General features: G+C 38.9%; 2 protein-coding genes across 2 annotated transcripts in view; one reads left to right on the top strand and one right to left on the bottom strand.

The window, feature by feature from the left end:
* Positions 1-24,978, bottom strand: part of MSH3 (mutS homolog 3) — a gene marked incomplete in the record, with an annotated part of 248,405 nt that overhangs the window by 438 nt on the left and 222,989 nt on the right. Inside the window, 3 exon segments of the mRNA XM_014585921.2 lie at positions 2,578-2,749; positions 9,639-9,768; positions 13,192-13,378. Of these exon segments, the coding sequence (XP_014441407.1) occupies positions 2,578-2,749; positions 9,639-9,768; positions 13,192-13,378 (489 nt within the window).
* LOC102479925 (ubiquitin-like protein 5) lies at positions 24,255-24,543 on the top strand. The gene has a single exon (XM_014585924.2). It carries the CDS (start codon positions 24,278-24,280, stop codon positions 24,491-24,493), a length of 216 nt encoding a protein of 71 aa, XP_014441410.1. The 5' UTR covers positions 24,255-24,277; the 3' UTR covers positions 24,494-24,543.

The raw sequence follows: 24,978 nt of genomic DNA on the forward strand, positions 1-24,978 counted from the left end.
CAAGGGATTGGGGTTACTGGTCACCACTATTGCTTCCACACCTTCTTCTAAAATCCCTACCTCTAGGGAGGGGCAAATCTGACTTCCTCCCCCTTCTAACTCTCCCAGAGTCTGTGTGTGCCTATTTGCACCTGAAGACAAAAACATTCCTATAGAGTGTTCCCAGGAAGAAAGATAAAATTGATTAATAAAATAAGCTAGCTGATGAACGAACAAAATGCCAGCTTAACACGGACCTAATTTTTTCCTACAGAATAGCAACCCAATTAAGCATTTGGGGTCTGGAGCCAGAATATCTGAGTTCCAATTACTGTGTGACCCAGGGTCAGTTTCCTGCCCTTGCTCGGCCTAATTCCCCCGATCTATAACATGGGGATAACAATAATGCCTGACTCAAGAGGTTGTCATGTACGTAAAGCGGTTAAGAAGCGGTAAGAAGACTAACTGTAAAGTGTCCAGGCAGCTGCAAATGACTGCTCAGACCTGCTTCGCACACAGCAAGCACTCAGTACCTATTAACCCTTACAACAAATCTCCAGGAAGGCACAGATTCAGTTTAATTTCTTTGATCTGGCCAAGTGAATTGATGTGATAAGCACTTCCGGTGAAGAGATAGACCATGACAAATGCAGTGTCTTGGGAAGTGATTAGATTCCATCCCAATGCAACCTCTTTTGGTCAGTCTCATTTTTTCAAGATACATTTAGAGAACTTAAAAATATCACAAACTAGTTGGAAGAGTTAACATACTTTAAGTAATGTGTACATTTTCTTGCTCTTAGCAGCAAGTATAAGCTATGGAGTTTTACTGCCATCTTTCACATGTCCTTCGCAGCAAAGTTTCCTATCATTATGCTGTCAGAAGAGTCATGACATATTTTTTCTATGTTTTCCTATGCAAAAATGCATCATAACTTTTCTGATAACCCAAGAGTTTCTTCAGGAAAAAAAAAAAGAGCAGTAATAATAAGACAACAAAAGATTTAAATTTGTCTTTGTATCTGGCAGAGAAATATAAACCCATTTACTCAAGTTCTAGTAGATAACAGTTTCTCTGAAAAAAAAAAATGGTATTAATCTGCCTATCTGCCTTCTCACAGAAATAGGTTGAAAGTGATTACACCACTTGGCTTCCGATTTGGTACTGGAGAAATAATCCAAGAGTGTGTCAACAGAGCAAGCTGTGTCATTTGCAGGACGCTGGCTCTTGTAGGCTTGGTTGACCCTTGTCTATTACTGCTAAGAATGGAATGCAAGGCAGATTCCTGAGAGGAAGGAAGCAGAAAAAGAAAAGGCACATTGTACCTAACTGTACATTGGACTTAAGTATACAAAGTAGTAACTGTTTAATGTTATAGATATTAATATTCCTTCTTAATGTTTTTTATTTTACTATTTTTTTTTCTGCCAGAATGCCTGTGCATGCATGGGGTGGGGGAAAGCCACCTCCCATAGGGAATGATCATACCACCATCCCTTTTCTTCTATCCTTCCTATCAGGATTTTGGGCACACATTCATGTGCATATGGCAAATTTTACAAGCTACCAGTTCCGAGATTCAAACTATGCTATTGGCCGTGTGAGATCTGCTGTCTTAACCACCAGGCCTTGGAGTCAACCCAATGTTAATATTTCAATATTGAAACTTGGCACTAAGGTCCTGAACTAAATAATAGTCTTGAGTATAATATTCTCGAGTGGTCCCTGGCTTAGCAGGGTGGTCAAGTCACCAGTCAAGATTTTCCATCTGACCAACAATTTGTTCACTCATGGTCACGTGGTTAGCAACTAGGGAACTAGCGCTGGTCTCAGGAATCAGACTTTCCATATAGGGCAAGTGAGGGCAGCTGGGAGATAGGGAGCTTATGTTGTTTTTATATTTAAAAAACAAAAGGCTATATTTTGCTATTTATTATATGACATTTTCCTAGGACTATCTTCATCCTGAAATATACCTCAGACTTATGTTGAGATTAGTTTATATACTGTGTAGATATTAGTGGTAAAACGTGTAAAGCATATACACTAATTAAGCATTCTAAGTGACAGAGAAGTCAGTTTAGAATTAAAAATTTGTCACAATCTACAAAACAACTTACACATGAATATTGACTATGGCTATACAGTTACATACTACTATTTTCATTCATGTCCCATCAGAAGTCTTAATCTTTGAATGTAATCATTGCATACCTGAATGCAGCATGTGAGTCGAAGTCCTCTATAGTTCTAAATATTAGAGTGTCTTTCAGCAACTTTTAGCATAATTGAGTGTTTTAAGCAACTAATATGGTGGCACACATTAAGGAGTTAAATTAGTTCTTTAGCAAAATGACTGAAAAATTAATTTAACAACTTTTAATAAAGATCTCACTGATAATGATGGGCTGAAAAAGAAAGAAGTAATGAATTTATCTGAGCTCTATCAAGGGCTGTTTTCAGTTTAATTAAATTTTTCAGATTATTTGAAAAGGTGCTTAAAAGTAGACCTGATGTTCTTTTATAGGACAATCCTCTTCCTTAGAAACTTGGCAGGTTTTATTACAAACCAAAAAATGTAGCACAGTCATTCTGACCTTTTCGTATTTACCAGGCCTTCTAGCTCTTTTGACTTGTAAGCTGCTTTCTTTAAAATTTCTCCAGGAACATCTGCAAGTTTAGCCACATTTAATCCATAACTCCTTGCTGCAATTCCTCTGGTTATTTGATAAAGAAAAGTGACAAAATCAGGGACTTCTTCTTCTTCACCTATGGAATTAAATAAATAAATAAATAAATAAATAAATAAAAAAGATCAATCACTTCTGAAATACTATTTCACCAACCTAGAAAGAAGAAATAGTTCCTTGTTCTTCTAATATTGCATATGTCTCAAAAGATTTTCTTCACAGCTATGAAAGTTTGCTTTGTATAATTCTGAGATCATTTTGAAATGTAGATGGGCCAGCCTATGGCATGGTAGTTAAGGCAGCTGGATCTGTGTGGCCTACTGCACAGTTCAAGAACCAGACACAGCAGCTAGAGAAACACAATGGGTGTGACAATGGCTGTGTGTGTCTATGTATGTGTGTATGTCTCAAATCCTTAAACAAAAGAGAAGTGAAGGAGAAGGAATTGCAGCATGACAATGCCCCATGGGGGTGAGGGATTGCCTTCTCACTTAGGTCTAATTGCAATCTTATTGCAAGTGCACCTCAGATTATTCGATACCACCAAAATAAAATCCCAGAAATTTAAATAAAAAAGATCAAAACCATGGCTGAAAGTTGAAATAAGAGGATTAAAGAAGACACAACATCCTTATAACTTTGTTAGAATTTACATATCCAGAAAAAGGGTAAAATACTGTTTTGAGAATGCATTTAGGATCTATGTTTTAACTCAGTCAACATTGTTTTTAATAATGATTCATTGCAAAAATTTGGACTGAACTTCTATATCAAAAAGAGAATGTTTCTGATACATGGAATACTTTTAATTTCTCCTTTAAAAACAAATAAGGAAATAAAATGTTGTACAGTTTAAATAATAAAACTGAGAAATTCCAGTTTATTAAATATTTGGGCTATGTTATACATCTTGAGATAGGTGCTGTTTACAACTGTTCGAATAGATATTATGAGCAGGGAGTCCCAATTTGCCAACAAAGGGATGTTTGACACATCAATCACTGTTACCAGAGATCTAGCGAGATCCTGAAGCTAGATCCCCTGGCACCAAGAGAGGAGAAGTTATCTCACTCAGATGCTAGGTCAACATCCTAATTCCCACTGGGGCAATAAACTAATAGGGCAGATAGTCCCCCCCCCCAGACCTTCAAAGTCCTCACTGGGCATGCATAATTAGGTAACCAGATTCCTTACCTGAGGGACAAACACACAAGCACACATAAAAGCCCTCCAATTCAACAAATCTCTTCACCTAACTATTCATGACAAGACCCCACAATAAAAGTAACACCATCCCTATTCTCAGCACAGTTGTCCTTCTCTGCCAGTTGCCCACCAGCATGCCATTCTGGCGTGGGGGTAGGTGTATCTTTTTTTCTGTTAAAAATCTTCATGCCAGGCACATGTGCGAGTGTGCCTGAAATCCCAAGAGAATGGAGAAGGGATTGAGTGGTAGCCATCCACCCTGGGAGGGGGGGTGATTTCTCACTTTCCTTCTCTCTATCTCTGTCTTTCTCGCCAGTGCACACACACACACACCCTATGGGAAAAATATCTTAAAAACAAAATCTGTTCTTTTGTATTAAAACTTCTCTTTTCCTACTTTACTTGTGTTTGTAGTTTTTCATTCTGCATTTAAAGACAGGTCTCCAATCTTAGACACCTGGACCCAAAGCACTGAGTATTTCACATACTCAGCTCAGCTCCCACTTGTCCAGTAACAGTACCACCCAGACCCCACTTGGGACTAACGGGTTTATACCCCCCCCACACCTCCAGCACTCAGAAAGGTGAGCCTTCAGTTGTACGCCTTTTTTGGGGATTGCTGCAGCTGCCTCAGCTGAACAAAGAGCTTTGTCACCCAGAGTTGCACTTCCGGGGCAGCCTGCACAGGTAGCTGGTTGCTATGGGGGTTGGTAGGCAGCCCTAAGATGGCTGCCCAAATCCTGGCATTCATGCCCTTATGTCACTCCCTCCCCACAGTGTGGGCTGGATCCAGTGACTCACTTCTACAGAACAGAATATGGCAAAAGTGATAGACTGTCACTTCAGAGATTAAGTTACAAAAGACTGGCCTTTGTCATGGACACTCTCACTTTTTGCTTATTTGTTCTGATGGAAGCCAGCCGCCATGCTCTGGGCTACCCTATGGAGAAGCTTACATGGAAGAAATCTTGTCTCCCACTAACAGCCAGCATGAGCCTGAGGCCTGCCAACAGCTCCATGGGCGAGCCTGAAAGGAGATATTTGGAGGCTTGCCAAAAGCTTTGCGAGTGGGCTGGGAAGCAGAGTGCGCCTTCAAGCCCTGAACTAACTACTAACACCTTGAACCCGAGCTAGAGGTGCTCAGCTAAATTGCCCCTGAATGGGTAACCTGCAGAATGTATGCGGTAATGGGTGCTGTTTGAAATTGTTTTTTTGGCCATAATTTGTTGCATACTGTTTGTAAATTACCCCAAATTAATAAACATAACTAACAAACGGTACGAAGGTGTGTCTCCATTGCCCCAAGCTGAGATAATTCTGAAGAACTCTGGCCTCAGAGTTCTCTGCAGGGCTGGCTAAAGCCTTATGGTGGACTGTCCCACAGCCAATACTTCCTGTCAGTATCAGTAGCATACGCAGTCAGAGTCTTGAATAAAAATCTCTGAATCTGCTTCCTGGGGAAGTCAGTCAGCAACACATACATTAGGTTGTCGGAAAAGTCGTGACATATTTTTCTATACGAAAACGCATCCTGGCTTTCCTGACAACCCAATATTTATACATGAATTTATAACTTTTAAAAAAACTGAGATATAATTTATAAAAATACTAAGTGCAACATACAGTTAAATTTGTGACAAATTAAAAGTTTTTTTTTGGAGAGGTTTTTATACATGCTATAGGGCGCGTGCGCTCGCCAGAAAGACAGAGAGAGACAGAGAGATAGAAAGCGAGAAATCGCCCCCCAGGGGGGATGGCCACGCTGCAATCTCTTCTCCTCCATTCTCCTCTCGGGACCATGGGCATGCACGCACATGCACCCGGCATGAGTTTAAGCCACCGGGTCCGGGACTCACGCTACGGTCGACCACATGGGAGTTCAGCAACATAGCCATTATGCGAACTGTTGGTCCCAACAAATTAAAAGCTCCTAAGGATTTTGTAAACATTCTTCTTCTGTTTTATTATTATTATTATTATTATTTAGGTTTCTGCCATGGGGCATGCACCAGAGAGAGACAAAGAGAGACAGTGAGAGGGAAAGTGGAAAATCACCCCCAAGGGGAATGTCCATGCTGCAATCCCTTCTCCATTCTCCTCCTGGGATTTTGGGCCATGCGCATGCACCTGATGTGATTTTTGTGCCATCAGATCTGGGGCCCAAACATGGCAGACCATTTGGCAGTCCAGCGCCTTAACCATGTAGTCTGCTGGTCCCTGGAACTTTTCTTATGAAGCTCAGTATAATTGGTCTGTGTTACAAAAATGTCCAAGATGGACTAGATTTACAAGGATCTCTGTGACCCTCATATACTTACTGTAAGGTTAAAAAGAGCTTTTCCTCATACATTACTTCATTTGATAACTGTGTATGCTTTCATTGTTTTATCAGCTAAAAACTAAAAAGCCAGCAGACTGAACACAACTGAGAAAAAGGACAATGGAATTTTCCTTACACTCTTTTAAGAATTCAGCAAGAGACAAATAATAGCTTTCTAAGGGGTGCTAGAAGTGGGAGGTGAAAAGAATAGCGACACTCGGGAATACAGACTCAAACTTCTATTACAAAGCACTAAGAATACTTTTTGCCTTCTAAAAAAAAGTAAGGATCACAAAGAACAGGTGAGGAAGTGGGCGGGAATAGGTTAGGGGAAAAGCACGTAGAAATTACTGTCTGCAAATCTGGATCATGTCTTGTTACTCTTTGACACTCACAGACTGAGTGGAGTGGACAGCGGTAGGCACTCAGAAAAGCAAAACTTCCTCACTGTAAGATAGAAATGTAGTCTATCACTCAACCGGTGAAGTCCTAACTGATCTCCCTGTCCCAAGCTCTCCTGTAAAACCGAGCCTTGACACTGGACTTTCTAAAACAAGATCCCTTCACCCATTTGTCCATCCATCCATTCATTCATCCAGTGTTTACTGAGAGTCTACTACATTTCACAACCCTACTTAAAATCTGCCTTGTTGGAACCAGCAGTTAGCGTAATGACTATGTCGCTGGACTCCCACATAGTTGACCGTGGTTCGATCCCCAACCTGGTGGCTTAAACTCACACTGGGTGCGTGTGCATGTGTGCCCAAGATCCTGAGAGGAGAATGGAGAAGGGATTGTGGCGTGGCCATCTACCCAGGGGGTGATTTTTCACTTTCTGTCTCTCTCTGTCTTTCTGGCAAATGCACGCGTCCTATAGCAAAAATCTCTCAAAAAAAAAAAGAAAATTTGCCTTGTTGATTTTTTATTTTTATTTTTTTTTACTTTTTATGTGTAATTTGTATATCTGGACAGACAGCTATAAAGCTAGCCATAACAACACTCTTCTCTACATGAACAGCGAGATCACAGCCAGTATCATACGGCTCTGAACACCGTGTTCACGCACCTCAGTACTCACAGGGGCCAAGTTCATCTCCACATGTGGTTCTCCACTTGAAGGTCATTATGGTCATTCTCATACTTTTTAGGTGAAGAATGTGGCCACTCTCCCATATTACCTGGCAGGGCTTTTTGTAGTTATGTACTGCCTTGGGACTCCTTTACCCCTCTTTGTGGTGTGTGTGTGTGTGTGTGTGTGTGTGTGTGTGTGTGCACGTGTGGTGTGGGGTGTGTGTGTGCATGTGAGTGCGCATGGTGGTGTGTGTGTGTGCATATGTGCATGTGTGGTATGTGCTGTGTAGGATGAAAGACAGAGGCAGAGAGAGCCAGGTGCTTATAATCTATGACCATTTCTTTTTTCTTCTTCTTCTTAAACTTAGGTTGGCTATATCGATGCAGTGTGGAAAGAGCTTTGCAGTCAGCTATGAGTTTGAAATCCAGCTATAGTGGTGATTTTGGTCAGGTCACACTTCACCATTTTAAACTATTGCTTCACCTATTGCATAAGGATAATGACCATCTTCCTTACAGGATAAAAGTGACTGTAGTAAAACCAAATAAAGATATGCATGAAATGATGCAGGAGTAGAAAGAAAGCAGTGGATGACTCAGGAAACAAAATTATGTTCCATGTGTACAGACTGTTTTAGCCTGAGAAACTGACAATCCATAATTTATGGATTTAAAAAACTTGCTACAGGACATGTGCAGTCACCAGAGGGAGACCAAGAGAGACAGACAGAAAGTGAAAAAGTACTCCTGGGGGGAGGGCCACTCTGCCATCCCTTCTCCTCCATTCTTCTCTTGTGATTTTGGGCATCCATGTAGATGCATCTGGCATGTTTTTCAAGCTTCAGGGTCTGGGACTTGAACTGTGTAGCAGGCCATGTGGGATCCAGCCACCTTAACCACCACCTACCATTTGTGGTTTAATTTTTTTTAAAGCTTGTTTGTCTGTTTATTCCACAAGTGTGGGAGATAAACAGCTAGAGAGAGACAGCACCCCCAACACGATGCTATGATCCAGCCAGCCCCACTGCACCTGCAGTGTTCAGGGAGGTGTCCAGATATGAAGTTGGACCCCGCTATGGAGGTCGGCACAGCACAGTGTCATGTTTTACTGCTGTGCCACCATCTGGCCCCAGCACCATTTAATTTTAAAATTTATGTTGGTGGATAAAAATTTAAATTGATGAACTAAAATGCCAGAACACTCAAGGGAAAGGTATAATGCTCGGGGTTAGTAGTCAGTTCACGTCGAATGTTTAGTGGCACCGACTCCTCTCCTTCCCTGCTGGTGAACTCGGTTTTGTTTGTCCCTTGGGTTTTAGCTTATGAGTCTCCTCCTGTCACTTTGGATGTCGATGAATAGATACAAAACTACTTCCATGGGAGAATTTATGATGTGTTTGTCAAGACTGCATGGTGGTGAAAGGCAGGAATTGCCTAATGTCAAATTTATCTTAGGTCCAGTGCTTTGTTTTATTTGGCCCAACTGCCTGATTTCTTTTTCAGGTCCATTCTTATTACCTTTCCAAAATAAAATTTGGACTCTGGAATGTCTTGGATAATGGATTGTCCATTGTAGCACACCAATTGTGCCAAGTACCCCAGACCCACAGGCTGGTAGCTTAAAAATTTTCTACTGGACAGGAAAAAGATTATGCTAAAGTCTACTATATTATTTATGGCACCCAAGTTTATTTCTATTCGCTAATGGTGTTCATCATAAAATGTCTCATTTTTGTATATTAGTAGTAACTAAAAAGGTTAAAAGAAAAAAAAAGTTGGAGAACCCCCACAGTAGCTCATGTAGAAAGAGGAGAGGCTGGAAGCAGAAGATGTGGGTGCCAGGCTTAGTTTAGCCCCACCCAAGTGGCTGGCATGGACACGCCACCTTACGTGCCTGCTATACAGTTTCCTTGTAATATTAACATGAACCATATGTCCAGTAACAGTATCTGGCCCTTAGTCAGTATGTCATGCTAAATGAGATTTTGAGGAAAATATGAGGCATTTATGAAGATGACTAATAACTCTGCAGTCAACTATCAAGGCTTCTTTTCTGAGATGAATCATGTAAGAATGAAAGGCCCTAGGAGAGATGTAAGGCCCTCCCTCTCCCCATGTGTAGAAAAAGGGCTACCATTACCAACTGGATGAGGAAAACCTGAGCAGCACTTGAAGCAGCAAGGAAACATGCACTCTCTACTTGATCCTAACCTATAAACAACAGAAAATGAATTTGGACAAATGCTATTTATAGCCACCATTTACAATTTCATTATTAATAAGCAGTCAGTTCACGCTGCTATAAACTGTGAGTTGTCAAATGTGAAAAGCAGTAATATTCCCTTGTACCTCCTGTAGGAATACTGCATACCTGGATCCTGTTTGCTCGCTTCCTCATTGACCAAGAATCCCATGTGGTAATTCCCCACCTGCTGTGAGTAACTTTTTTCTAGTTCACAAACTGGCGGATAATGCGTGACAAATAGGGTTAAGGATTTTACCTAAAGCAGCGAGACATAAAATACATGTTATTTTTACTCTAACATGTTATTTTAATTAAAGCGTTTCTTCAACTTTGTTTTGAAAAACTCCAAACCTTCATAAAAGTTGCAAGACAAGTACGATGACCATCCACATACCCTTTTTAAAAATAACCAATCATTATTATTTTGTCATATCCCTTTCTTCCCTCTCTTCCCTCTCTTTACACACACACACACATTTTCCTGGACCACTGGGAATTAGTTACAAACATCACAACACTTGATTCCTAAATACTTAAGGATCTAGTTTCCTTTTTTTTTTTTTTAATTTGTCAGAGGACATGCACACTCACTAGAGAGAGAGAGAGAGAGAGAGAGAGAGAGAGAAGGGAAGTGAGAAAGCAACTCTCCAAGGGGTATGATCATGCCACAATCCCTTTGCCTATGCCTCTCCCTCCTTTGGGATTTTGGGTATACACACACATGTACCCAGTATGTTTCTCCAGCTCCTGAGACAGACTCAAACTGCATAGTTGGCCCTGAGGAGTTACCTTAGCCACTGTGCCATGGACTCGCCCAAGGGTCTTCTCTTCTAAGAACAAGATATCCTCCTATGTATCTAGAATAAAATGATTATACTCAAGAAAATAATACTACTTTTTGAGTATTATGGGCCATAACACTCATAAAACATATGGTCCATAAAGTTCTCTAATTGTCCTAGTAACTTTTTTCCTTTTTTATCTTTTATGGCAGTAACATTTGGAACCACCAAAGATAGCTGTTTTGCATAATGTCCTTCAGTTTGAATTTGGTTGATTGTTTCTTCCTAGAATCAGATTAAATATTATTGTCAAGGGTACCAGTAGGTGGTACGGTGGTTCAGGCAGCTGGATTCTCACATGGGTGACAGTGCTTTGAGTCCCGGATCCGGTGGCTTGAAAATCATGCCAGGCATGTGTGCACGTGTGCCCAAGATCCCAAGAGAAGAATGGAGGAGAAGGGATTGTGGCATGGCCATCTCGCCTAGGAGGCAGGGTATGATTTTTTGCTTTCCCTCTCTCTGTAAGTCTCTGTCTCTCTCTTCTCTGGTGACCACATGCATCCTATGGCAAAAACTTAAAAACAAAACAAAACATTATTGCCAGGAAGATGTCATACATATATATAGGTGATGCACCCTTTCCAATACATTGCACCTGGTGGTACGAGATGTTAATTTGACCCATTGATAGGAATGCTAAATTTGATTATTTGGTTTACATGGGTGCCCACAAGATCCCTTCTTTATACTGGTAAATTTTTCCCTTTGTAATTAATTAAAAACCTTTTGGAGACACCTGGAGACTATGTGAATATCTTTTTCTCCATCAATATTTTATCCAAACATTTTTCCGTCTATTAATCACTGCTGCCTGAATCAGTTATTATTACGGTGGATATTGAATGTGGATTTAAAACTCTCTCCCCAATTATTAGTTGGTATTCTATAAGGCAGCACCTTCCCTTCTCCCCACACACCCTCACCATTTTGATTTTTGTTTTTTGCTTGTGCCAGTATGGATTCATGGCATTTTGTAGCATTATTTTAAGACACAATTACTATGTATTCTAGGTCATCGGGAAAGTCATGATGCATTTTTGCATAGAAAAATATGTCACGACTTTCCCAATGACCTAATAAAAACCCCTCTCCTGAAGAAAGTTAGCAGCAGTTTTTGTCTAAAACTTAGCTTAAGGGATAATTAAATAACCAGTTTTGACTCACCTGTCATTCATCTTATGAAACATCAGAATACTGGCTTTCTCTCCCATAACAATCACAAATAAACCTATTAAGACAGGGTTTCTTTAAAAAGCTGCTCTCATGTTCTGCCCTGAAGGATCCTTGGACCAGCTCTTCCATGGGGCCCCTTCCCTGAGCTGACAGGCACTTCTAGCCAGTAGACCTGAGGGTTCAGACATAGCACAGCTCTCCCTGACGCCCTTCTCAGCTCACAGCAACAATACGTGCCCTCCCTCACTTCTCTCTGATCTCTTCTCCATCCAGAGATCACAAAATACCAGGAAAATAACTATTTTTATCCACAAGAATGTTGTGAAGGAACTACAGGTAACATGGCTGACTAGAAGTGCTTGACATGCTTCCCTCCCTCAAAAAAGAATAAAGCAAAGAAGGATATTCAGCTGGGGTGTTCGAGGGAGTGTGGTGGAGCACAGTGGGGATGGGTGGGGAGGAACACAGGAACTCTGGATGGACTGGGGTGAGGGAGCATCCTGCATTTGCTGCCTCATCTACCCAGTCACGGTTGGCTTTATATTTCATATAAAGCCACAATGAAAAAGTAAAATTTGAAATTAAAAAACAAAATATCATTTACATTAGCACTTCCTCACTACCAGAAAAAATTAGAAATAAACCTAACAAAACATATACAAGATCTATGAGGATAATGACAAAACTCTGATGAAACAAATCAAAGACTTAAATAAATGAAGAGGATAGCCTATGTTCATGGATACAAAGACTCAATATGCCAAGATGTCAATTCTTCCCAATTCGATCTATGGACTAAATTCAGCACCAAAAAAAAAAAAAAAAAATCCCAGCTAGCTATTTTGTGCATATGGTCAAAATGATTCTAAAGTCTATATGCAGAGGCAAAATAATTAGAATACAACAATGAAGTAAAACAAGGTTGGAGAACTGATAATACCCAATTTCCAGATATAAAATTATAGTAATCAAAACAGTGTTGTATTGGCAAAAGAAAAAACAGATAAACGAACAAAACAGAGAACCCAGCAATGGACCCAATATAGAGTCAACTAGTTTTTGAGAAAGGGCAAAGGCTATATGATGATGATGCAAAGATAGTCTTCTCAAAAAATGGTGCTGGAATAATCAGACATCTCACATTAGAAAAAAAAAAAGAATGTAGACATAGACATTATACCCTTCACAAAAATTAACTCAAAATAGATCACAGACCTATATGTAAAACATATAACTATAAAATCCCTATAAGATAACAGAGAAGAAAACTAGATTGGTTTACCGATTACTTTTGAGATATAACATCAAAGCATGATTTATGAAAGATAGAACTGGTAACCTGGACTTTACTAAAACTAAAATAAATTTGCTATGCAAATACAATGTAAAAACAAGTATCAGACTGGAAGAAAATATTTGCCAAAAAAAAGAGAAAAAAGTCTGATAAAGGCTTATTATCCTAAAATCTACAAAGAACTTAAACAACTCAACAAAAGAGTTAAGTAAATGAAGTGATGGATGTGTTAATTAGCTAAACTAGATACCTCATATGGTTTACATACATTAAATATTAAATTGATTCCACAAATTTATATAATTATGATTTATCAATTAAAAGTTATATTATTAAAATTACATTTTAATTAGATATGCAGGATACTTACATCTCTAATAAAATACTCGAGTGTAGCATAAGCAATGGCAATTCCATCATGAGTGCTTGTCCCTCTCCCCAACTCATCCAAGATAACCAGGGACTGTGATGTTGCTTTTCTGATTATTTCTGCTGTGTCAATCAATTCTTCCATAAATGTACTCCGTCCTTTATATATATTATCTGCAGCACCCATCCTATAAACAAGATGAAAACACTTTGATTTACCTCTAAACTTTCTTCATAGGAAGTCAAACATAAACTTATGCATAATAAATATTAACGATCCCTAAGGATCTAGATATATTTTAGCTACCAATAGCTGAAATTATCTTAAACAAAAGAAAACATATGTTGGATGTAAAGAGAACCTAACACCAAATGCACTTTGTAGGAACTTTTTTTAAAATAAAAGCTGAGGTAATAAATAGCACTCTTGCAAAGTAGGAAAACATTCAACCCTGTCTTTACCTAATAATTCCAAAACAAAGTTTTGGTAGTCACAGTACAAATTAATGATTCTTTCTGTTGCTGTGTTTAAAAATACATGAGTACTGGGGACAGTAGGGAATAGTGGCTAAGGTGCTGGATTTCCACATGGCTGACCGTGGTTCAAGCCCTGAACCTGGAGGCTTGAAAACCACGTTGGGAAAATGTGCATCTGTGCCCAAAATCCTAGGAGAAGGATGGAAGAGAAGGGATTGTGACATGGCCATCTCTCCTAAGAGGTGGTTTCTCACTTTGTCTCTCACTGTCTCTCTCAAATCACCCCCCAGGGGAGATGGCCACGCCGCAATCCCTTCTCCTCCATTCTCCTCTCGGGATCTTGGGCATGCACACACACGCACCCGGTGTGAGTTTAAGCCACAGGATCTGGGACTCAAACCTTGGTAGACTACATGGGAGTCGAGCGACATAGTCATTACACCAACTGCTGGTTCCAAAGGTGTTTTATTTTTGGTATTTTCTTAAGAAGATTCCACATCGGGACCAGCAGTTAGCGTAATGGCTATGTCGCTGGACTCCCACATAGTCGACCGCGGTTCGAGTCCCGGACCCGGTGGCTTAAACTCACACCGGGCGTGTGTGCGTGCATGCCCAAGATCCCGAGAGGAGAATGGAGGAGAAGGGATTGTGGCGTGGCCATCCCCCCTGGGGGGTGATTTCCTGCTTTCTGTCTCTCTGTCTCTCTCTCTCTGTCTGGCAAGCGCACGCGCCCTATAGCAAAAATCTCTCAAAAAAAAATAAAAAAAGAAGATTCCACATTGATATTACCAATTAAAGCACCAAGTATAAAATAACTTATTTATATTTAAGATAAAACTTCTTACTGGAACTAGAACTATAAATGACTCAACCTTATACAGCGCCACATACAGGTTCCAAAAGTGAATTTAATAAGCATAGTTGCTAGAGATGTGAAGAAATGGATTTAAAACATTAAGGGATTGTTTCCTCTAAAACTATTTAGAGGCTTTAATACTGGACTACACATTGTATATGTCTTTTTGTCTTTTGTTTTCTTTCTTTTTCTTTAAGAGGTTTTGCCTTAGGGACAGTGTTCGCACCAGAAAGAAAGAGGGAAAGTGAGAAATCATTTCTCAGGGAGGATGGCCACGCTGCAATCCCTTCTCCTCATGTGATCTTGGGCACGCATGTGTGCACATGCACTTGCCATGAGTTTCAAGACACCAAGTCCAGGACTCAAACCACAGTCAGCCATGTGGCAGTCCAGTGATGTAAACATTATACCATCTGCTGGCCCCACATTGTACATTTCTAAGAGCAGGATCTAATACACAGCTTTCCCTTAATTGATTTAACGATGGACATTAAAATTTTTTCAAGAGCACCTTGTGGCAACTGTTCTACAGAAGAAATCTGGGTAAATGCCTATTTAGTTCAAAACAAGCCTTAAAAAAAAAAGAAAATGAATATTTACACTTAAGGCTATACAGTTCATTGTAAAACTCAAAATTCAGGTTTTTGACCCATTAGCCAGCTTTGTGAATGCTAGTAATTATTTTCTCAGTAAAATCCCTTCATCAACTTCGCTTTGCTGTTGGTTCACAAAGTAGGACATATACTTCACACTGGACCTACACCACCTTAGTATGAGAGTACTTCAAAAAGTTTGTGAAAAAAATTAATGAAAGTATGAGTTTATTTGGTGAAAAAAACATTTCTTTAAATCCATGAGTAGTATGCATTTTTCACTAAATTTTTGAAGGCCTCTTATGCCTTTTATTTCTGATGAAATTCATGATGAAATCAAGCCCTGACCAGTGGCTGGGATCTATAGTGAGAGGAGTTGTAGAGTGTGATGTCTGCAGATGGGTGGAGAAACTGCTCTAGTAACCAGTAGCATTTGGAAACTGTAATTAGTCACATTTCTGATGGAGTTCATAAGATTTTATTCAGAGTGCTATGTCCATTTTATCCATTTTGAAATCAATAAATACATAACAATTTCTGAAATTTAGAAACATTTTAGTTACTTTTTTAAAATTCAAAGACTGCTCTTTTTTTTTTTTTTTTTGAGAGGTTTTTGCTATAGGGCACATGTGCTTACCAGACAGAGACAGACAGAGAGATAGAAAGCGAGAAATCACCCCCCAGGGGGGATGGCCACGCCACAATCCCTTCTCCTCCATTCTCCTCTTGGGATCTTGGGCACGCACGCACACGCACCTGGCATGAGGTTAAGCCACCGGGTCCGGGACTCGCACAGCCGTCGACTATGTGGGAGTCCAGCGACATAGCCATTACGCTAACTGCTGGTCGCAAAATTCAAAGACTGCTCTTTACCTCAATTTTCAATGTTTACTAATATTTCTCCCCCACAAAACAAGAAGATTAAACTTTTCTATCTCTGACATGACTCCGAAGTCTTCAGACTCATAATGTTTGACCTCCATTTACTATCAGTTTGCCTTTCCTCCTGACAGGTTGAAAGCTGACAAAAAGAATCTGGTTGATAATAAATACTCTGTTAAAGGAAATATTTTAGATGTCTTTAATTCTTTTTTTAAATTATTTTTTTTGCTAGAGGATGCATGTTCTCATAACAGAGAGAGTGAGAAAGCACTCCTCATGGCAGATGGCCATGCTGCAATCCCTTCTCCATTTCTCTTTCTCAGGACTTTGGGCATGCATGCACATGTACCTGATGTGTTTTTCAAGCCGCCAGGTCCAGGGCTTGAATTGTACAGTCAACCAGTTGGAATCAATCTCCATAACCACCATGACACCAGTTAGCCAGGTCTTTAGAATTAAGATACAAAGCAAATACTGGATAAAGCTTAATATAATAGTTTGTACATTTTATACATAAGTGTTTTTTGGAAACAGTAAAGTAACAGGTTGGTCTTGTTAGGAATTTCAGGAACTGTAAGATGTTGCTAGGAAAGTTATTTTTAGGCAGATATACACGTGTACTTATAAAATGTTTAGTATGTATGACAAAGGTGAGATTTCAAATGGAGGGGGAGTATGAAAATCGACCAATAAAAATATAGGCTAGCTAAGTGGTTATTTCATGAAAAAATAAAGATGTGTTTCTACTCAAATCACATTGCAAACTAAATTTATATAGATTTAAAAATTTAGTGTAAAAACAGAAGTCATAAACAAATCAAGATATATAGATAAAATTTAATCTCTAGACAGGATGGATGGCATTATATACATGGCACCAAAATGTTTAGAAAAACACATGTAAAAGTTAAAGGCAAACCATAAACTGAGAAAAAAAACCTGTAACACATATGACAAAGGGTTAATAGTACCAAAATAACCACAAAGCAAAACAAAACGGTGAACATCCTACCACCAAGGCAGGCGGAAGATAGAGTCAATTCATAAAATAAACTCATGAAAATGTTCAAATACCCAAATTAAAACAGGAATAAAGGGGACCAGCATGTGGCACAGTAATTAAGGCGCTAGACACTCCCACATGGCTGAGCCCAGCACATGGCATAGTAATTAAGGCGCTAGACACTCCCACAAAGATAAGTCTGAACCCCTATCACCATTAACAAAAATCAACTCGAAGTGGATCAAAGATCTAAACCTAAGACTGCAAACTATAAAATTACTGATGGAAAACACTAGGGAAACTCGATGAAACAAGAAGAAAAAAACAGGAATAAGATGCTATCTTATATATATCAATTATAAAGTTTAAAAAGAATGATAATGTCCACTGTTATCAACAGCATGTGAGCAAAGGGTATTTACTTGAAACTGAGAACTGCTACAATTTTCCCAGAGAAAATTTAGCAATATCTACCAGAATTCTTTCATAACCCATAAAAATCATTTCAGAAATTATTATTATGAAAATTATAGGGATGTGTGAAAAAATACATGTGTGAATATATTCCTCCTAAAGTTAATTTAATGAAAAAAAAAAAAAAAACAAGTGCTCAAGAATAAGGGAAAAAGTAGTATTATTGTACTATAGTGAAACCTATGCAGCCAGTAAAAATGATGTTGGAATTTTTGACATAGGAAAATGGTTAAAACAGACTATGTGTGAAAAAAAACTTAGTCACCAAAAAGTCAATTTAGTGGAGGAATCTGCTGAGGAAATTCATGCCAGTGGCCAGTGATGATAACAACTGAACTTATGGGCAGCACTCTGAATTAACTCATCTTTGACAAAGAGTACCAGTCAATCTAGTGGGAAAAGGGAAACCTCTTTAGCAAATGGTGTTGGAAAAACTGGGTATCCACCTGGAGAAAGATGAGTCTGAACCCCTGTCTATCACCATTAACAAAAATCAACTCGAAGTGGATCAAAGATCTAAACCTAAGACTGCAAACTATAAAATTACTGATGGAAAACACTAGGGAAACTCTGGAAGACATTGGGGTAGGCAAAGACTTCTTAAGCAAGACCCACAAAGCACAGGCAATAATCCCAAAAATAGACAGGTCAGATTACATCACATTAAGGGAGTTTGTACACAGCAAAGGACACCATAATTAGTGTGAATCAACAACCCTCAGAATGGGAGATAATTTTTGTTAACTGTGCCTCAGATAAGGAGGGACTGATAACCAGAGTACACAGGGAACTCAAGCAGCTTATCCGGAAGAAAATGATTAACCCAGTTAAAAGATGGGAAAATTAGCTGAATAAACAACTCTCTATGGAAGACAACATATGAAAAAATGCTCAACATCCCTCATTGTAAGGGAGATGCAGATCAAAACCACAATGAGATACCACCTAACCCCAGTCAGGCTGGTGAAGATTTAAAAAACAAATAATGATAAGTGCTGGAGGGGATGTGGTGAAAGGGGAACACTCCTACACTGTTGGTGGGAATGTAAATTGGTCCAGCTATTGTGGAGAATGATATGGATGTTCCTCAAATAAAACTACTATGTGATCCAGCAATTCCACTCCTGGGTATCTACCCAAAGGACAGGAGAACACCGCTTGCACAACTATTTTCACTGCAGCATTATTCATGATTGCTAAGACTTGGAACCAACCCAAATGTCCACAAACTGATGAATGGATTGAAATGTTGTGGCGCATATACTCCATGTAATACTATTCAGCCATAAAAAACAACAAGGTCCTGGAATTGGATAGAAAGTGAATGGATATGGAAGATATGTTGCTGAGTGAAGCAAGTTACACTATGAAAGAGAGACACTGTATGTCTCCACTTAACATATACAGACTATCTTCACTCTATGGTAGAGACTGAAAGACTGGAGAATATAAAAGTATTAAAAATTGTAATGGACACTAGAGACAAAGTGGGAAAGAGAGTGAGCAATGGGAAGAATGTAGAAAAGGAAATTTGGGGGGAAATGGAGAGGTAAGACACTTGTGGGACACAGATAAGGTTTATTATCTGTTGACAAGGATGTGTAATAGTCTCGACCGGGCTGGACTGAGGTGTAAATCATGCTGGGTAATGTCTCTTCACAATCTAAATAATGTATAGCGATTTAATGTACTACTAATAATAATACAAATTGAAAGAAAAAATAAAATAACCTTTTTTTAAAAAAAAAGATAATTGGAGGGCAGATGAGGAAAACTGACAGTAGGAGAAGGATGAAGAAAAATCAACAAAACAACTACCCAGAGTAAATGGATAAAAATACAGCTCATATAACAGAATTAGAATAAATAAAATCTCTACTCTGTGTCCTCATTAAGTTTTCTAAAACTCAGAAAATTTGCTAACATGAAACCTACATGACAAAAGTACTAAGAGACAGATCAAGACAGAAAATAGTATTCAAAGAAATAATATGAGAAATAAAGAAGAGCAACAGCTGAACAGAAATGAGAAAAGCTAGAAAAACATGAAAAACGTTTTAGACTGGAATGCTTAATACATTTCTCCCAACAGTCTAAAATCTTAGAACAATATTTACATTCTGATAGATATGTATGCATTTAGTTCTAAAATAAATGTATTGGGTTGTCAGAAAAGTCATGCGTATTTTCCCATGTCTTCTATGCAAAAATGTGTCATGTCTTTTCCAATGACCCAATATATGTAACATAATCATAATAATATGAATGCTGATTATTAGGTCCTTCCATTTTTAAACTAGCCTATGAAAAAGTACAAGAAATAACTGCAGCAGTACAAATGCTGAAAATCTTTCCAAGGTAAAAACAGTCTTAAAAATTGAAAGGTGAAAAGAAGATAGCCTCCTAGTTTAATAAATGGTTTCTTCATATTTTGTAACAAGAAGACAACAAATACTGTGTAAAGCTGATAAATCTAAAATTAGAATTAAAAATAGTTTAGAGATGTTATAATGTTAACTCTCAGAACGAAAATCTAGGCACCACTGTATAGATGCCTGTAGTGGGTGGAGCTGGGGCTGGTGTGAGGGAGGTGGAGGTTAGGCCTTTTAATCATTTTTTAAAAATTAATTAATTTATTTTTTATTTTAATTTATTTATTTACATTCATTCACTGTACATCATTCCAACATACAAAATGAGTTTTCCATCCAGAGTACATTGTATATTGGCTCAATCAAGCACATCAACGTACATGTTATCGTCAACAAATAATTTAGTTTCTTTCTACAATAAGCACCACTGCATCTGCAATCATAATTTTAAAAAAGCTTATATTTGTTTTTCAGAAAACAAATATAAAAGGTTATCAGCATGTTTTAGAGTAGTTCTCTCTGAGTGGAAGGATTACTAGAATTTTGGTGACACTTCTTTTCCTCCATGCAACTAGCAAAAACATCTGGCACAAAAATGGAGACTGATAAATGGATATTAAAAGAAAGCAATATAATAAAGCCTTCTTTCCCAATTCTCATGGATTAAAACATACAGGAAATACTGCTTTAACAAGATTCTATGCTGTTTATTCTCTTCATTACTATCAATAGGGTACCTTTAGGAATCAGTTCAAATACAATGTATAGTCACAATCAGTATAGACCTATATATACATCAAAGTAGGTAATTTAGTTCAAATTCAGTAGCTAATTTAATTCAATTCAATATAGACACATGTACACATGTAAGTAGCTAATTTAGTTAAATTTAAATTTTCATTTAAGTTAAACTTTAAACGAATCATGTTTTATACCATAGAGACAGCTGAAAAGACAGTTTTGTCATTAGAAAACTTTCAAATTCTTATTTTAGGCTTTAGGCCTTGAACTTTTCTACGCATATGCCTCTTTCTTGGTATTAAAACTATTGTCACATTGGGAAAGGAGTATCTAGTCTGTCTATATGGTAGAGTAAAAAATTTTTTATTGCAACTTTTACAAAGTATGAAATATAGCTAAACATTGTAGAAAAGGCAGTAACTTGAAAAAAGAGGTCAGTATTCCAGTTTTGGCTTAGTCACTAGTTTGGCTAACATCATCTTAGCCAAATAAAGTAAATTTTCTATGTGGTTGCAGCTTCCTCACTTGTAAAATGGGAGACTGACAGAAAAACTCCAAGAGACCATCCTTTTTTCCAGTTCCATGAATTTATGAATGTATTCATTCACACTCACACTGAAATAACAGAAAGTTCATTAGATTGTTTCAAATCCTGAACCAAGAGCATACACTTGGGCCGGCCCTTCAGTACAGCGGCTAAACACTGTGCATACAAAGCCAGATCTCACATGGCTGACCAAGGTTTGAATCCAAGCCCTGGTGACTTGAAAAATATACCAAACGTGTATATGCTCAGGATCCTCACCAAAAGAAGAAATGGAGGTAAAAAGATTGCAATGTGACCAAACCCCATTGGGGGTGTTTTCTCTTTTTGCTAGTATGCACATATCTTCTGGTAATTAGGGGGAAAAATCACATCAACTTATTTAACTTGGCAAATGAGCTCACAAAAATTAACATTTCAATCACTTATTCTTCAAGGTGGCTGAGGCTCAAAAATGTGATAATGTACATTAGCAGTATTGAGTATTTTCCTGTGCTCTGGGCACTGACCTGAGTCAGTGACCTGCATTACCTCATTAAGTCCTGACACCACCATAAGATAGATCTTCACCCCCACTCCCAGATGAGAAAGCTGAGGTTTAGTGCTCATAAGTCTGGTCAGTCACTGAGTCAGGAGTCAAACCTAGCTAGGTCTGACACAGAGCCTGCATTCTGAATAACTCAATTTACATCCTGGAAGAGGCTGAAACTACCCAGGGTGCACACCAATAAAGGTAATCTCAATGATCTCTACCTTCTGGTGTTCACCTCCTTGTATGACTCCCTCCCCTTGAGTGTGGGTGGTGCACTTTTAACCAATAGACTACAGCAAAGATGATGAGATATTCACCCTTGATGACAAGACTATGCTGTCCTGGTCGACCGATGTTAGAGACTTTCTTCCCAGCTGATGCTGAAGTTTCCAGCCATGTTGTGAGAGGGTCATGAGGTATGTGAGCACCCCCAGGAGCTAAGCTTGCAAGAAACTGGGCGTCTCGGTCTTATAATCACAAGGAGATAAATTCTGCCAAAGAATCTAGGGATCTTGGTCTTATAATCACAAGGAGATAAATTCTGCCAACCACCTACGCTGGAAAGTGGGTCCATCTAGCTACCAGATGAGACCTTGGCGCTGGCCAACACTTCAAGGGCTACCTTGGCCAGATGCAGGCTAAGCTGTGTTTGGACTGAGGAACCACAGAAATTCTGAGATAATAAATGTGTGCTATTTAAGCTGCCCAGTAGCTACTTCTGTGTCGCCATCTCAGATGCTCTCTCATAAAATGACCAGAAAAGATTCTTTTTTCCTCATTCTAGAAGTGCTCTTTGAAAACAGGTCTGACAGATTTGATTTGCCTTTGTATGTCCTTTAAATGATAAGCAGAGTGTCTTTACATAAGATGTTCAATACCTGTTGAAATAAATTGCTTGTTTCCAGGGTTGTAATACAACTTATTTAGCCTAAATCACTCAAGAGCTAATAATTTTGTGAGTGTCTAAAATGAAAATAAAGTATAAAATAAAAAAGAGCTGACTAAACATTTGTGAGAGAAATGATAAGAATCAAAAAGATTTAAATTTATATTTTCCTCTGTGGTTCCATATAAACTAGGACATCTTTGTACACTGTTACTGAATCAGTCTAAAAATCATAAAATTATAATATAGGTTGATTATCCCCTATCCAAAATACTTGGGGCCAAAAATGTCTCAAATTTAAGATTTTTTTCCCACAGATTTCAAGACATGTGAATTATACCCAATGTGAACTGCATCTCGACTACAACCCATCCTATAAGGTCATGTGTGGAATTTTCTGATATAATGTAGGTGCTCAAAAAGTTTGGTGTTTTGAGCATTTTGCATTTAAAATTTTTGGATTAGGGATGTTGCGTATGTAATTCTTAGAAATGTAGGACAATTTTTAAGAGGGTATGAAAAGTTTTTGTTTTAATGAAAAGCTTATTACAATAATATGGTAACTTGTAATTAAAGAATGGCACAAGATTTCAAGAGTATGCCTTAATACTCCACTCAAGGTAAAAACACTGCATTTAGGGGCCAGCAGGGGGGCACAGTGGTTAAGACACTGGACTCCTACCATAGCTGACCACGGTTCAAGTCTCAGACTTAGAAACTTGCTTTCTTACTTTCTCTCTCTTTCTCTCTCTGTCTCTCTTTGGTGAGCACATACCCTGTAGCAAATTTAAAAAAAAAAAATGATGATAGAAGCTACAATTAAATGAATAATTTTAAAAACACTGCATTTTCATTTTTCACTTTAAAGTAAAAATGCCTTTCTTATAAATAATTATCAGTGGTAAAGTCAAAACTATACTAATAAAGTATAATTTTTAAAAAAATGCTATTCCTGCCTCTTCCAGGGACGGTGTCTAGAGGTGCCTAGAATGGCCCAGCGTTAGACATACAGCAAAGGTTTTCTACAATACAGCCTCCAACAAAACTAGGCTGTCCCCAACTCCTGCTAGTAGGATGGTTTATCTTATACCAACAAGGTTAGGAAAGCACCAAAATCTGCATGTGGCTGTGCCTGGGCAGATGTCGAGGGGTTCACGCTGCGAGACCAGAAGTTCTTATGAGAAACACATTAGCAGGACTACAGGGGCTCTCTGTGCACTAAACGTCTCCATGGCCAGATCAACTGTGCTTTACTTGTTGAGGAGCAGAAAATCGCCATGCAAGTCTTCAGGGCACAAGCACAAGGTCAGAAAACTCAATTTAAAAAATGAAGCTTTTGGGATCTGCAGTTGGCATAATGGCTCTGTCGCTGGACTCCCATGTAGTCGACCGCGGTGCGAGTCCCAGGCCTGGTGGCTTAAACGCACACTGGGCATGCATGCGAGCATGACCAAGGTCCCGAGAGAAGAATGGAGAACGGATTGTGGAATGGCCATCCCCTGGGGGGTGATTTCTCTCTTTCTGTCTGTCTCTTTCTCTCTCTCTCTCTGTCTTGCTGGTGAGCACACGTGCCCTATAGCAAAAACCTCTGAAAAAACATAAATGAAGCTTTTTTGAGTAATAAAAAAAGAAAGGTTAAAAACCATGTTATTCCAAGCTGGGGCTAAACGTTCGAGCCAGGAGGTTGTGGCGTCAGCGGGTTCAAGGTGATTCGAGCTCCAGCCAGGATGATCGAGGTGGTTTGCAACGACCGTCTGGGGAAGAAGGTCCGCATGAAATGCAACATGGATGACACCATCAGGGACCTTAAGAAGCTGCTTGCAGCCCAGACTGGCACCCGTTGGAACAAGATCGTGCTGAAAAAGTGGTACACGATTTTCAAGGATCACGTGTCTCTAGGGGACTATGAAATCCATGACGGGATGAACCTGGAACTTTATTAGCAATAGAGCAGAAACCCTTCTCCCTGCTCCATCTCTCCTCCTCGCCCACCTTTATCCCCCACGCTGGTGTAGATGCTTGTTTTTAAAAACTCATGTTAATAAAAACTAAGATGCTGAAAAAAAAAACAAAACATGTTATTCCTACTTTAAGAAAAATCTTATGTTTATTCAAACTGCCCGTGCTAACATTTCAGGCTTTCCTCGCCAACGAAACAGATCACCTAGTCTTTATTTTGCCTCTCTTTCACATGTTATCAATGATGACCACCATGTGTTACATCGGGGTGTCAGAAAAGTCATGACGTGTTTTTCTATGCAGAAATGTGTCATGACTTTTCTGACAACCCAACAGATGCTTTTTAAGATTTTTAGCCCCAAAACCCAGGGAACCTCTCAGTCAGCTTTTATCAAAAGCTTTTGCTCGTACCAAGACTTTCTATAGTTCTCTCTCACCTCTAAGCAACAAAAGGAGATTGTTCGAGACA

Source organism: Tupaia chinensis, unplaced genomic scaffold (genome assembly GCF_000334495.1).
Source record: "Tupaia chinensis unplaced genomic scaffold, TupChi_1.0 Scaffold000099_1, whole genome shotgun sequence".
Taxonomy (NCBI): domain Eukaryota; kingdom Metazoa; phylum Chordata; class Mammalia; order Scandentia; family Tupaiidae; genus Tupaia; species Tupaia belangeri.

Coding starts and splice junctions, on each gene's coding strand:
- LOC102479925 (XM_014585924.2), top strand. CDS start 24,278: ATGATCGAGGTGGTTTGCAACGACCGTCTGGGGAAGAAGGTCCGCATG.